This window comes from Colossoma macropomum, unplaced genomic scaffold, assembly GCF_904425465.1.
Source record: "Colossoma macropomum unplaced genomic scaffold, Colossoma_macropomum, whole genome shotgun sequence".
In the NCBI taxonomy this organism is placed as follows: Eukaryota; Metazoa; Chordata; class Actinopteri; order Characiformes; family Serrasalmidae; genus Colossoma; species Colossoma macropomum.
In genome coordinates this window covers 10,087,090-10,103,527 of record NW_023494804.1, presented here as the reverse complement: position 1 = coordinate 10,103,527, position 16,438 = coordinate 10,087,090, and the positions used below count along the sequence as shown (strand labels likewise).

General features: G+C 39.5%; 1 protein-coding gene across 1 annotated transcript in view; it reads left to right on the top strand.

Moving 5' to 3' along the window:
• The first annotated feature begins 1,637 nt into the window (after positions 1–1,637).
• The window catches only part of epb41l4a (erythrocyte membrane protein band 4.1 like 4A), an 89,264-nt gene continuing 74,463 nt past the window's right edge, over positions 1,638–16,438 (top strand). Inside the window, exon 1 of the mRNA XM_036595049.1 lies at positions 1,638–2,228. Coding sequence (XP_036450942.1) covers positions 2,130–2,228 — 99 coding nt within the window. The 5' untranslated portion in view covers positions 1,638–2,129. The remainder of the gene's footprint in view (positions 2,229–16,438) is intronic.

The following is a 16,438-nucleotide window of genomic DNA, read 5'->3' as shown; positions in this document are numbered from 1 at the left end:
GGCCAGTAAACATCTGTTTATACTGCTTATAACTAGTAGAAAACCACAGGAGCCCTGCCAGGTAGAGCGAGATAATATTATAAATAAGTGCTGTCAAGTTGTTTCCGACTCCTGGTGACTAAATGGATATATGGACTACATGGATAGTGTTTCTCCAGAATATCCTGTCTTCTGTTTGGGGGAAGGAGATAAGCACCTATTTTTACTCTTTTTCTGTTTATGATAGAAGTATGTCAAAATATTCACTTAATATCTCGAAATAAAGACTTATTTCCACAAACCTTTAACTTAGAATCTCAAAAGAATGAGTTATTAAATTTCGAGAACTTAATCAAGATATTAAGTCAATATTTTGAGGAAATAAATCATTATTTTCAGATATTAAGTCATTATGTTTGAAAAATAAGTCACTATTTCAAGATAAAATGCCAATATTTTGAGATATTAAGTCAACATTTCGAAAACAAAAGTAATTAATTTGACATATGAAGCCAATATTTTGAGAAAATAAGTCATTACTTTGAGAAATTATGTCAACATTTCGAGAAAATAAGTACTTATTATATCTGGTCAATATTCTGAGAATATGTCATTGTTTTAAATATATATTTCGAGGGCAAAAAAAGGTCAATATTTTGAGATATTAAGTCAGTATTTTGAAAAAAAAGTCATTATTTTAACATATTAAGTTAATATTTCGAGAAAATAAGTCATTATCTCGAGCTATTAAATCATTATTTCAAGAAAATGTGTTATTATTTAGAGACATTATGTCAAATATTCGAAAAACTAAGTAATTATTTTTAGATATGAAGTCAATATTGTGAAAAATTAAGTAATTATTTTGAGATATTAAGTCCATATTTTGTAAAAAATAAGTCAATATTGTGAGACATTAAGTCAGTATTTTGAGAAAATACGTCATTATTTTGAGATATAAACTCTTGATATGCTGCTAGAAACAGAGAAGGAGAAAAACAGGCGGAAAGAAACAGGCCTGTGTGTAGAGTTGTGTCTCAGGGCTGTATTTTACTGGCACTTTATTGCTCTAGTTCTTCCACAGGTGCACTAACGTTAAAAAACCTTCATTTTTACGTCACTCATACTGACTAATATGTTACTTTCTAGTAAAAGTAGGTAACGAGTTACTGATATGCAATGAAAATAATCACGCATTTGAAAAAGTGACGTAGTTAGAAGGAGCGGCGACCCTGCACGGTTTTATGTTCCTCCCGACAGATGGCAGGAAAGCTGCGCTGTTCACAGCACTTTCTCCGTCCGAAAGGAGAGTGGAGTGGATGAGGGCGGAGTCTGGGAGGAACCGTGCTAGAAAGACACGCCGCTCCTGGGTCCTTTTATTTCCCCACCTGTATTCATAACCCCGCCCCCCCGCTGGGTGTTCGCCGTCTCCTCAGACAGAATAGGCTCGTAAGCAGCCCGCCAATCCTAGGGCAGTATGCAAATTAGCACCACAACAACTAGTCAATCCCTTGTGCGATATGCAAATCGATGGGCCGTTTGAGCGCAGAGTATCTACATGGCTCTGCTTTGAGAGTACGCACTACTAGCCAATCAAAGCGCGGGGGCGGGGATTTCTTCGGAATACGGGTGGGAAAATAATAGCTCCTTGGCAACGGACTGCCGGAGTCATGTATTCAAAGCGTCTACGTTTCTAGGATTGCTGGGAACATTCCGCCTGCTGCTAACCAAAACAGCGCTTACCGATGAAAACTGACAAGAAGCACTGACTGAAAACAGAGTCGGAAGACTGAGGAATTAACTTTTTTTTGCAAAAATCCACCTGCCAGTACCCTCATGAGACTCCATCAGTGTTTTGAACTGTCACTTGCTCTTCGCGTTTCCAACAAAGGAAAAAAAAATGCTCGTGGAGTTGGCAGGTTTCACTCGTCATGAGGGGTGAATAAGCAACAACATAGGAAAAAAACTCGCTAAACTCGCTCGTTTTGGCTCAGTTCGTCAAACAAAGGAGAAGGGAAAAGTGACTTCAGTCTCCCACGTAAGGTGTCTGTCCGGGCTGGTGGTGAACGCTGTCATGCCTAACAGCAGGTTGGTGTAAGTGCGGCAAGTGCGAATTCGTGTGAGGGATTTTTGTGCGAGCCTGAAGCAACATGAGCTGTTTCTGCTCGGTGCAAGAGGAGTTTTACTGCGAGGTGCTGCTGCTGGACGAGACCAAGCTCACCTTAACCTCTCAGCAGCAGGGCATTAAGGTGAGAAATGCGCACTTTTAGCTCCTCAAACCTCTCTCGACCTCTCTGCTTTCTTTGTCTGGATGCTGTTCCAGGACATTCGCATCAGTTCCACACCTATTCCAGAGCCAGGCTCGTCATATGTTAGTGTGCCACACCTAGCAGACACAATGGTAACATTCAACACACACTGAGTGAAAGGCAGAAATCTGTGGGAGCCCGCTTCTGCTACTGGAAAAAAAACACATATATGTTGCCATTCAGTAAATCATAATAATGAGAAAATTGTCCATAATTTTGACGTAGTTTCTCACAATTATGACTTTGTATCTCATAATAATCACTTTTTGTCTGATAATAAAGAGAAAAGTTTCTCACAATTATGAGATTCTAAGTCATATTTATGTAAGACTATGTCATAATTATGAGATACCAAGTCATAATTATGACATAGTCATTGTTATGAGATGTTAAGTCATAATTATGAGACTGAATCTGATTTTTATGAGATACTGAGTCATAGTTATAAGATGATAAGTCATAATTATGACATAGTAAGTCATTATTATGAGATACCAACTCAGAACTATGAGATATTAAGTCACAATTATGAGATTGAATCTCATTATTATGAGATACGAAGTTGTAATGGAGAGATGCAAAATCGTAATGACGAGATGCTAAGTCATAATTATGAGACAGTAAATTGTAATTATGAGATTGTAACTCATAATTACGACATAGTAAGTCATTATTATGAGATACTAAGTCATAATTATGAGATATTAAGTCATGACGTTTTAAGACATAATGATGGTTGAATCTCATAATTATGAGAAAGTCATATTTCTGAGATACTAAGTGGAAAACCTTCTGGTTATTATGACGTACTAAATGGCTATAGATTTTTCCCAGGGTCAGAAATGGATGTCCATAGAAATCATCATTGGCTCGTCATTGTGCTTTTCAGGGAGGCTTGTAAGCGACAATGATTGGCCATGATTTTGGGAAAAACGCACTCTGCAAATTCTGTAGCTTTACAGTAAAACTCTACAGAGGAGCTGTGCTTATTAGCTTTACTTGTTTATTTTCACACATGGACAAGCAGCACTGGTCAACAATTTTTGTGTCTGATCCTCTTTTCTAACTTTTAAATGCATCATTTATATTCATTTGGGCCACATTCCCTCTGAAAGAATGTGATCAACATAAAAGACCCTATAAAGACTGAGTGATTGATATAAAAGACCCTATAAAAGGTCCATATTCAAAGAGTTGGACATTTGTCTCTTTTTCTTCCTTCTTATCTGTGCCTCGTCTCCTCTGATGTTCTGCTCATTTTATTTGTTGCGTGCGTCCACAGTTTTTTAATGGCTCATTATGGGATGGACATTTCAACCACCCACACATGCATGTGCACACACACCGCATCAGCTATATCAGGTTGCTCATCTGCTTTTAATTGTTAATGCTGTGCGGAGCAGGTGGGCCCTTTGGCGACTCCCTCTCCGTTCAGTATGGGCCATTTATGAGTGGAGTTGGAGCTGTAGATGGGGTGGACAGGCCTCCTCCTGGACTGCATTTAGGTCTGATATAAATATAATGCACCTTTTAGACAATATGTGCGTTTTTGAGTACTTTATGGAGCTGCGGCTGGTGTTTCTGTGTAGGACAGTGAACAAAAGCTGTCGCATCTAGGAGCGCTCCAGGATTACTTCAAAATGATCAATTATCCAGTGTTTATTCTGTATGTTGTAATCACATTACCAAAGAGCATTGCAGTTATGGATATTGTCTGTATTTGGAAGTCTTGTGTGATAAATATGATAAACATTTCTACTGCTATATTAATAATACACTCTCACTGACATTCTCAGTACAGTAACTGTGTTAGAACTCCAAAACCCCAGGCTGATATTAATGTAGTGAAAAGACCTTAGAGTTGACTTTTTAACCCCTTCTTCGGGGTGTGGTTTAACCAAGAAAGCAATGAGGAGAGAAAAAACAGTGAGTGAGCAAGAGCAAACAAGCATGTGGTCAGTGAGAGGCCACTATGACCTAACAGTTTCTCTGTGATGGTGTGGGAGACCTTCATGCATTCAGTCAGTTAGCAGAATCCATATTATTTGGAAAGTGCTTAAATCTTCTGAACCAGTGGTTCACAATGGTATTTTGAACAATGAGAACAACCTCAACCTTATTTTTGTGTGGGAAGAGAAGAGGTTTTTTATCATTACTTCATATTCCCTTTAAAAGAGAATTTCACAGGCATGTCTGCATAATGAAATAGTAGACGGAGACAAAGTCGTTCAGAGGAGTTTGATGTGAAATGCTCTGTTCTAGAGAAACATACAGAGTCAGAATTGTTCATCTGAAGCGTTAAATGCCGCTAAACGCTACATCACAAAAATCTATTGCACAAAACACGGTTATGATGCCTGAGACATTGTTTTTATGATTTTTGAGATAAAGTTTTGGCTTAAAATGTATTCTTTTAATAAACCTTCATGGCAGAGGACTAGATGCAGGGCATTGTAATGCAAACTAAAAATGTTTAAATAATTAATTAATTTATTTACTTATTTTGATTTAACACTATTTTACCATCAACTTTACATATAAAACTCAGAAGACATGTATAGTTTCACTGGTCATTTTGGATAGTAAATAAAATGGATATGTAGGTAGGTATTCAGGCAGACATCACCACCACTGCAAAGAATCCGAATTGGTTAGGTTTTCTACAATGAACCATTTCACATTAAACCACATTGAATGGCAGTTTACAGCTTGAAGTTTGCAGAAATTTTGAAAAATTGGTGGAATTCCCCCTAATGTTATAGTCCCAGTGGTCAACAACCCTTCTCCTATAGATCTACTTTTCTACAAACGTCAGCTCCATCCCCATCTGATCAACCTTATAGCTGCCTTCAGAAGTCCCTGGAAACCTGAAGGAAGGTAGATCTCCAGGAGGGGCGCTGGTGATCACTGTTATAGACTATAGTCTTGCTTATTTTGTCTAACATTTGAATGTTTGTAGTGGTTTGCTATGAGTTGGCTGTTTGCCAGGTGTTTTGACGCATAATCGTTGATCATAGCTTTCTTATGAGTCTACATTAGTAATGTTTATAACTGTACATCATGAGCCATTTTTATCTGATACTGAGGTAAAGTGCAAAATAAAACTTTTCCATTATAGATGGAGTTAGGATGGACAATATGATAACATAGTATCATTATCATGCTAAATTATGGCACAATATACTTTTCCAAGCTGTCATCAGTGTCATATCGCACTAGCATGGTGTTTGTGGAACCTGCACATAGCGTTTGTGGAATATTTGTGAATGACAACAAGAGCTTTGGGTCTCTGGAGCTGGAAAGCTGCTCTGGGGTCTTAGCAGTGTCCCCTCTTGTTGTCGAGCCACACACTTGCTCATTCACACACACTCACGCACACACGCATTCTGCACAAAGAGCCCATTGAGTTTGCCCACAGGGTGTGCGGGATTCTGCGCGAGGAACAGAGCAGCTCACGTGTTTCCATCGCCACAAAAGAAAGACGGCCCAGAGACAGCGGCTTAGACCGGCAAGGCAGGGTTTGTTTTCTCTGGCCTGTGCAGGCTGCAGCCTCCTGACATTTGGTAATATTTTCACAAAGACAAAGCTTTTCGTTTTTTTTTAACCTGGGCTAAATTCGAGTCCCCAGCGCGATTTAAATCATCTCTGTTTTTCCACTTTCCTCCCACACAATGGCACCCTTATTGTAACAGGTTGCGTCCCTGGACGGACACAAAGAATGGGCTGCATTTCATGCCTGAAGAATCTCGTGTTGTGTATCCTGCTAAGTGCCCTCAAGGCCACAACAGGAGCTGAAGCCTGAACAGAAAAGCTCCAACTCTGTGGCCTAAGCTTTCATGCTGTCAGAATAAACCAAGCAAAGTGGTCTGTTGACCTTCATGTAGCTCAGATTAGCATGTGGAGTAAGGCCTTATCGACGACATTGAGGTCCTGCTGATTGATTGGTATTGGTAAAAGTCACACAGGTGAAACACCAATATTTAGTGGCTTGTTTTATATTGCAACAAATAGACTCTTCTGATATGAGGAAAATAATGAACTTCTGTGAATTTATTAGCTTATTTATAGCTGCCAGTCTTTATAGAGATTGATAGCATGACAGTAACCACCTGCTCATTTCTATGACAGCATTAACACCAAACACCATAAAGGTAAAAAAAGAAAACATGTAAAATGCATTTAGAGATAATACTTTAGCATAAAGATAATTTCTGCAAAGATCTGATTAAAAATAATAAAGGCATAAATAATTTGGAAGCTCTGCTCCCTGCACTCCAATATTTATGTTATTTTGGGCTTTATGTTGTTTAGTTAGTCAAATTTAAGAAATGTGACAGTTGAGAACTGGCAATCATATTTGACCTAGAGATGAGTTGAATATTTGAAGAGTCAAGAAAGTTTGCTGAATATGAAATTTAGCATTTTTGTTATGCAAATCTCTCTCTATCACTATATATTCTCATATTGGATAACCATGAGAAGTCTGAACAGCACGATCCAACAGAGGACAGCGCAGAACCTGCATCTGAAAACCTATGTTTTCAGTTTCTTTTCTCTTTAATCCAAAGAAGGAAACATATAAAGACTACAGATGCAGGCTGAACTCTAGGAAGCGATGCAGAAAAGCGCAGATGAGCTTAAGCTCATTTTACACTCTATGCATATAGATGGAATAAAACTTTCAACATCATTTAGTGAATTTATTGTTTGGTATCAGCCAACTAACTAACTAACTTCACTAAATGTACAAGGTGAAATTTGGCTAGGTTTGTAATGTAAGCTGAGATGAAAATAGACAATTATCATTTGTCTGTTTCCCTTAAAGTCTTTAGATTGGCTGCCTCTCTAATTTGACCATTCACAGTTAACAGCTGGCAATCATATCAGTCAGTAAAGCACTGTTTGACAAAAACTACTGCAGTCTATTAATTTTTGACTGCATTATATAGGTCAATAATCAGCAACCCAAATGTTAAGAAGAGTCATTTTGTCCTTTCAACAAAAATCAATCCACCTTGGAAGCCACAACATTTTATGTCCATTTTATTGAAGTAACTTTTTACCATCTTGGCTGACAATATGTCTTAATATGTGCTGGCTAATATCCTAGTGTAGACTAAAACATATAAACGAAAAACACAGACTTACTTTGCTGTACTTTAAGCTTTAGCTCAGCTATAGCCATTGTCTTGCATCTCTGGCAGGAAACTTTTCCATAAAATTGGAATAGTTTCTTGTAAAATGTCTCTCAACGTTCAACTTTTTCCAGGCTGAAGTCAGCTTCTCATTTGCCAGCTTCTTGTTCTAATTTTTCCGTTCCACCTTAAATGTAGCCAGAGACAGCAGAATGTAACTGCTGCACCATTTAAGGTGGAATGGAGAAATTCAAACAAGAAGCTGACTACAGCTTTGCGACTTTTTAGTGTTTGACAGTTTCTCGTTGCAGATTAAACATATCAGTAAACCACTGATTATATTATATGCTTATAAATGCCATTCCTTTCAAAGTCCATTCCTCTCTAAACTATCCATATGTTTGTCTTTAATCTTTCTCTTTGCCGTTTCATTAGCTACTGGCTAGGTGAGATGGTTGTCTGCATTGCTATAGTGACCAGCAGTCTGCGCACCAACCTTCCGGGTTAAAGGTTGGTGAATTAGCAGTTAGAGGCTACATTAACTCCAGCGTTTAAGACCATTTATTGTTAAACCTGTGTTAGAGCAATCAGCAGAGCTTTATTTATCATAGCTCCATAAAATCAGTATCTTATTGATCACAATGTTTTTATATCAGGCTATAGTCGGCCTAGGCTGGAGTGCTGAGATGCATGGAGAAAGTGAGGATTAGGGATGTGTGCAGGGACACTAAGGCGTCACTGATTCGGCCCCATCTCCCCTACCACACCCCTCTCTCCTGCTGGAGCGAGGAGGAGGGGAGGGTGCGGTGTTACATTTGGGAGCGTGCCTGGTGCCCGACACACACTGGTGCTGGCTCGACACAATGGAGGAGGAATCACTCCATAGTATGGGTGTGATGAGATGGAACAGATTTCCTTTGACTGGATTGAAGGCAGACTAATGCAGCCTTTGGATCGGGGGACCTCTGCGCTGCGTTTAATGGGATTTCTAATGGGACTGCCGTCTCTGTTAGCGCGGCAGCATGTGCCCTGTTTTGCACACTGCCATATGGTCAGTCTTGTTTATTTGAAAAAACTCATTTGTCAAGCAGTTATAAGTGCCAGTAAGCTAATTAGTTACCATTATACACCCGGCAAACAAAACATTAGAGAGGCCTTCATAATATTGGGTTGAATCCCCCAGCCTCCATTGCTCAATTCGTTGGACTCATCATACTAAATCTGGTGCTTTCCAACAGTATTAGGCTGTGTTAAGCTAGCTACTGAAGTAGTGGATCTGTATTCCAAACTGCTTTTTCTCATCCTGCAGATGTACAGCTGAATTGAGAGCTGGGGAGTGGATAGGCTTATGCATTCTGTGTCATGTTCATGGAAACGTTCCTGGACAATCTTGGCCTTGTGATCCAGGGCGTTATCCTGCTGACAAAAATCCATTTTCAGATGGATGAACTGCTGCCCCGAAGGGATGCACCTGATAGGCAGTGATGTTTGGGCATTCATGCTTTGCTGCCCTTTTTATTATTGGAATCTACCTGGAAAGAGCAGCTGTTTCTCATGTTTTGGACATTCGGTGTATAATAGACTGATATCCTCCCGTTACCCTCAAAATACATTGAAACATATTGGGAAAATGTGAGGTTATTTTTGTGATAAATATATTACATTTGTATTCTAGATAAAAGGATATAAACATGAGGCTAAAGCACAGAAAGTCAGCATTATTTTAGGGCAGTGTTTTCTATGTAATCTATATTGTTTTTGTTGTTTGTTATGTGAACCAATTTCAGCTGAGCAGAAGTATTGCAACAAAGAGGCTACTAACGGTGCTCTGTAGGCGACCCTTCCAGTCTGCAGTGATAGCAGAGGAGCAGTAAAGTTCACCAACCTCGCTGTTAGGCTTTAGTTACATTTAGGGTATCATATGCCTTCAAAGGGGGGGGGGGACAATTATTTATTATCACCCACCTCTAATTCTTTGCTGATATGAAGCTGAGGTCAGCTATTCACCAGCTTCTTGTTCGAATTTTCCTGTTCCACCTTAAATGGAGCAGCAGTTACATTCTGGTGCTTCAGACGTCAGAACTGCTGGACTGTTTAAGGTGAAATGGGAAATTTAGCTAGCTAGCTACCGAGACGTTAGCATACTATTAGCGAATTTTTTATGCTTGAAAAAGGACCAGAATTCATTGAAACAACACTAAACTAAGATTTACTAAGATAATACAATGATTATCATCATTTTTAACAGAGAAAATGCATGCATTTGTCGGTTTCTTTGGTCGCTTGCGCAGCCATCCTTTTTTTTTCTCATAACACACTTGGAGTGTGCCTCTGAAAAACCTCCGTTGGAGAGCCATGTAACCCTAACACTTTGCCCTACCCCTCTATCTCAACAAAAATCAGGACACCCTACCCTACCCATAGACATGAGCATGCAAAACAGAGGGCTAAGGGCTAAGTGGTAGGGGAAAGGGGTGAAATAGGATTGGGCTGAAAACAAATACTAGTTAGAACAGTTGCAGAACAACAACAACAATATGGAATATTTTGAAAAAGAAAGAAACTGTCCTGGAGGCGTAAGCAGTTTGCAATGGTCTGGCCATCCCGGGAAGACCACGACAACTGACAACCATTTGTGGAAGACTTCAAGAGAAGGAATTACAAGATGTAAACCTCTCATCAGCAGAACAGAGAGGAATCCGCAAAGAGGGGTAAAGATGGGAAAGAAAAAGTGTGGAAAAAGAGAGGAACTGGCAGTGATCTTAAGCAAGCGGAGCATGGTTGAGGCAGTGTCATGGCATAGACATACATGGCTGCATTTGGAACTGACTCACTGGTCTTCATTGATGATGTAACTGGTGGTGGTGGCAGCAGAATGAATTCTGAAGGGTGCATAATCATCTTGCCTTCCCTCATCCAAGAATATGCCTCCAAACTTACTGGGCTGAAGTTCATAATGCAGAGAGAGAGTTAACCAAAGCATACTGTACAGTTAGCCGCAGAGTTCATCAGAAAAAAGGTGGAAGGTTAGAGACTGGCCAGGTCAGTTTCCTGATTTAAACCCAACTGAGAAAGGAAATTAAAGTCCGAACACCCCACAAATGCTTGGCAGAGTATTCCAGATGAAGCTATCAAGAGTCGGGTCAGTTGGTCACAGACTTGAGGCAGTTAATGCATGTAAAGAGTTGGGGACCAAATGCAGACATGCTCATCTGAAATTGGAGGAGTAAACAAAACAAGTAATATTTTTTCCTCTGTGGTTTATGTTGTGTGGAAGACATTGCCCAGAAATAGGAGCTGACGTTCTGTGCTTATTCTTATGCTTATAACACCTTTCACCTCATTGTGCCAACATTAGTTCTTCTTACTGTATTCTCAGTTTGTTGAATGGACTCAACACACCCTCACAACCCCAAAGGGAGATGTTGGCCCATGCTGACTGATGTTTCCCACAGTTGTGCTGAGGTGGCCTGGTAGTGGATCTTTATTCAGAGCGTCTGGTTTCATCATATCCCGCAGATGTTCATTTGTTTGCAGCTGACTTGGCCATTTCTTGATTTTTTTATGTTGATATGTGAGACAAAGCATTAAAAGCATTAAATATGGTACGTGCAGTGATATAAGTTTCCTAAGCAAATGTGTGAGCAACGTGTGTGGGTGTGCGGCTGGGTGGGTGGTTAGGTATGTGATTTAGTGTCAAAGTTTATGGCCCTGCCGGAGACAGGCACAGGCATTCTCCAAGCCTGCACTCAGAATGCCTTCAGAGCATGCAGTAGAACTGATCTTCTGCCACTCTCAGGAAGTACAGTTCATCTCCTCTAAGCCTGCTCCGGAGCTATGTGCATAGGTATACCTAGAACTGTTGAGTTATTAGTCATTTTCCTATTTAAATGTAATTAAACAACAGCATGCTTCATCACACAGTTAGTTACGTAAGGAATTACATTTGCGTTCAATTTATATTCTGTATTCACAGCTTCAAGTCTGTACCTGTAACTTTTTTCGATGTCCAGAAAAAACAAACATGTCATAAATGTAAAGGTTGTTGTTTCTTTTTGGAAAAGAAAGTTCATATGCACAACAATAACTTTTCATTAAATATAAATCAATAAAATATCTCCACTTTTACTTACGAACACACAATGTCATATCAATTGAAAGTTCAGAAGCTGTGCATTCAACAAAATTTCCCTGCTTGTTTCAGAGCCTCAAGGCTGTGCAGGCCTTCAGAGAAGGTCCAGTTGATTTATTCATTCATTTATTTATTTATTTATATGGGACAGATTAACCTACTGAGACCAACTACATGGTAAATGTAGAACATTTCTATTAAAATTAAGAACAAGTAAAATATCTAAAGCAAAAAAAAAGAAACAAATAAAATATTACAGTAGGGTTGTACACACTTTGAACCCTAGTAAAAAAATAATGAGCAAATAACAAGGCAAAGTAATCATCTTGGGGAGCTATACACAACCAAGCTAGCTCTCCCATTGGTTAGGCTTTCAGGAGCTGGACAGAAGGCCTAATATTTCAGATTAACCACTAACATAACAATAAGTGATGGTGGAATCAGTAGAGCTGTAGTACTAATACATCCTTTCCATGATGACTTAACTGAGTATTATTTGTTTGATGTTCATAGGTTTCAAAATTCAAGCAATATTTTACTAAATATATTATAAAATGTGTATAAATAGTGTATTATTTATTAATATCGTGTATAATGAATGACAGTGAATGAAGATTGAACTACAACTACAAATGAATTTAATTTCCTCTTTCTTTTTTTATATTCTGAAAAAAATCTTAATCTGGTTTTATTCCTGACTCTGACTCAACTACTACTATGTCTTAGTCTTGATGTGTCTAGGTCTTGTTTTTGACTCAGACTTACCTCCAGTGGTCTTGACTGCAACACTAGGAATCAAACAATGACATTTTGATTTACAGTGGGTGTTATATAATTAAACTCACTCTGTGCCTTCTGGAAGTCCTAGATATGTCATTAACTGAGAATATCTGCAGGACTCTTTGTTTCAGGTTGTTTTTAGAATTGCCAGACCCTAAAAGCTCTATATCAGGGCTCTTTGCTGAAAGAATCACTGTAAAACATACAACAACAAATATTTAAGCAATAAAACATGAGAGGGAGTGTGTTATCGCAAAATAACATCACGGCTGTGATTTGGTCGCAGGCACAAGCCAAAGCCTCGCCTTTTGAAGTACCGACTGAGCCAAAAAACTGCCCCAATAGCTCAGTGTTGTCAATTTTTGCTAGATCAGTATTAATGTTGTTTTGTTCCAGCCAGTCTGTAAAGCATCTTACAGCCCATTTAGTTTGGCGAATGGTATTCAGTTAATTTCTGGCTGATTCCAGGTTGTTTAGCTGTTCTTCTGTCACAGCTGCCGACTGAAAAGCTGCTCAGTGGTGATGACAGTTCGGGAATTTAGTGTCGTCTCATCTTCAGAGTCTGTCCAAATCAGCTGTCGGTCAAATGTGATCTTAAAAATGTCCATTTTCTGTTTTTGCGCACAGTAAGAAGTAAAAACAATCAAATGGTTTGAGGGTTTCCTACAGCTGTCAAAGTCGTTGCTTAACAACGGCGTCTCAGAGGAGTGATACAGTGTTTGTGAAAAAACTGTGATGTTATGGTGAAATAACATCACGGTTAGAACACTTCTCAACCAATCAGCTTGCGTGGCCGGAAATAACTGTTGTATAAATGTTAATATCAGTTACAAGTATTAAATAGAACATGGAATGTCTCGTACAAGCCTGATGTCCATGTTTAATTTAGAGCTGGCAAAAAAAGTTCATGTGCCTCACTGTTACCCTAGTACTGACACACTACAGGAAATCGCTCTGGAAATCACTCAATAAAACACGCAGGAAAGCACAAGATAGTACTTGACATTGCAAAATGATGAAATTGATGATGTAAGATATATCATCATATCACCCACACCTAATCCAACCTGTCAAAGCAGATATCAGATCAGTCTACTTGCTGTTTATTAAGCCAGTCATGTCACATCCTTCTTAAGCCTAACCTTTCAGCTTCAAGCAACCATTACCAACAATTAACATCAAAGTGCTCAGTCAAGGCGTGCATGCAACCTGGGCAGGTAAATGAATGCTCATTGCCAGCTTTGTGCTCTACACCTTAGAAACCAATCATACCAAAGACATACCAAAGATATAGCCATCGGGCTGCTTTGAATAGTTACATTCAGTAACTGACTATAAAGAAGGACCACTGACTTACATGTTAAGAATAAAATGTTACAGAATAGGTCTGATTGCCATTACAGGGATATGAGATCTGAGCATTGTTTACGAGGGGATTGAGTGTGAACATTAGGGGGAGGATTTAGCAGGCTTTCAGAGGAATGGCAAAAGAACACTGCAATAATCTCTGCATCACTGCCTGTCTTTAGTCACCCAGGGAAACGTAAGCTCCCCTGTCAAAAATAGGAATTAACGCCGATAGCACTGTTTTCTTTCACCTGAATTCCTTAAAGGCATGCACACACCGTAATTTATGACAAAAATTCCATTATCCGTCTGCATATGGAGGTGTAGTCACAAACCATGTGTCACTGTAACAAACACACTTATCATTCATTTTTATGTTCTATTTCAGAACCTTTCAAATGTGGCAACTAGCTCAACATTTTAACCCTTAGAAGAGTTGATCATGTCATTAAAGCTTGCCCTCTCCAAAAGGTTAAAAGGAGGATTAGTTGCCCTCCATGCAGTAGATCAAGATGCACTTGCTTAGTTGATTGGTTTAAGGACTTTACAGTCAGCAAATAAAACATTGCACTGTGCCCACTCACTGTCCACTGTGTTAGACACACCGACCTTGGTCCACCTTGTAGATGTAAAATCAGAGACAGCAGCTCATCTATTGCTGCACAGGTTGTGTTAGTCATCCTCTAGTCCAGGCATGTCAAACTTAGAGACTTTCTGGACCAAAGTGCTGCAAATATTAGCGTTTACCCTCATCTAATCCTCTGAAATCATCCTTAGTTCATGAAGGCCTTTCTAATTAGCTGATGAGCTAAATCAGGTGTGTTTAATCAGATAGTGTGCTAAAGTCTTCAGTGTTTCGGCCTGCAAGGACTGGAGCCTGACACCGTGCTCTAGTCCTTCATCAGTGGTCACAGTACGCTGCCCACAGGACGCTGTTGGCTGAATATTTTTGGTTTTTTACGGACTATTCTCAGCCCAGCCGTGACACTGAGGTGTTTAAAAAACACCAGCAGCACTGCTGTGTCTGATCCACTCCTACCAGCACAACACTCCCAACACTAACACACCACCACTGCAGTGTCACTGCAGTGCTGAGAATGATCCACCACCCAAACAATACCTGCTCTGCGGTGGTCCTGAACATTGAAGAACAGGGTAAAAGGGGGCTAACAAAGTATGCAGAGCAACTGATGGACTACAGTCTGTAATTGTAGAACTACAAAATGCACCTATATGATAAGTGGTTTTATTAGTATTACTAATTATTTAGTATTAGGAAAATACTACATATTTAAAGCGGACCTATTATGCTCATTTTCAGTGTTGGGGTCTACTAGAATAGATTTACATGCTATAAAAACACATTATTTTTCTCTTACTGTACATCTCTATTCACCCTCTGTCTGAAACACGCTGTTAGCACTCCTGTGTCTTTAGGCCCCGGCTCCTGATGAGCCCAATGTGTTCTGATTGGTCAGCTCTCCCACTCTGTTCTGACTGGTCAACCGCCAGAGCGGTTCCACTTCAACACGTTCCGCTCCTGTCTTGCAGTTTGCAGAGAGTAAAAGCAGCTGTAAACACCACTGTGGCTATTTTTCCAATGGCGTTGGTTCTGCCGTATCAGTTTGAGTCCGATCCTGAAAGTCAGGTCAGCTTCTTCTCAACACTGAACAAACTCTTCCCGGCCTCCAGCAGTTGCTGTGTTGTGTGAAGGTGTGCCAGGCTTGCCAGTAGGCAGGCAATAAGGACTGTGTTACAAGATTGTGTCATCTCGTTACAAAGGAAAAGGATTGGAATTCCAACAAGGCCTTTCAGACAACTGAGAAAAGTGGTTTCTGTGGGAGAGAGTTACCACCTCTGGCATGTACTTTAAGCTTTGTAGCTTTGCAGACTGTTTACATGCACAAAAAGCTACATAACGCACTTAAGGAAAGGGAAAAACCAGACGAGCATGATAGGTCACCTTTAACATAAAATTACACATTAGCTTCAACATAGAAATATAATATCATTTTTTAATATGTATTGTGTCCACTTTTGCCTTAATCACATCTTCCATCCTTTGAGGAGGCTTGCTTTCAGTTTTTCAAAGAAATCTGCAGGGATATTTTTCCACACCTGCAAAGTTCAGTCTTAGAAATTGGTTGTATTTTCTCCTTCTCACAATCCAAGTAATCCCAAACATTTTTAGTGATGCTGAGGTCTGGACTCTGGGGTGGACAGTCCATTGTTCGGAGAGCACCAGCAGCTTCTTTGTTTGATTTGCAAAATTTCCTTTTTTTCCTTTTATCAGTAATGGCTTTTTGACAGCTAGGCATCCTTTCAGTCCTATGGTGTTGACTTTTCTTCTCACAGTGGAAGGATGAATGCAAACACCTAAAATATCTACTTACAAACACAGCACTTAGAATCCACAGTTTCAATGGAATATCTCTGCTTGTTTGCATTAATCCATTGCTTTGTATTTGTTTCAGCATTGCATCACCTCAACACAAGTAACTTGGAGGTATCAAGACTGTGTTAACAGTGGTTTAAAACTGGTAACCTAAATATAGTCCGTCTGCTGTATCTCTTGAGTGACTCAGTCCCTTCATCACTTATGTCATCAGTAATGGCCCTTGAGGTTGTACCTTTCTCCCCTGTCAGACAGATATGCGCTACAAACGAGCGCAGAAAGGCCTTCCTCATTTTTCATGTAATTGAAGTTTAAAGAACGACGTAGCGCCACTCTGGGATTCATTATTAAAGGCCTCTTG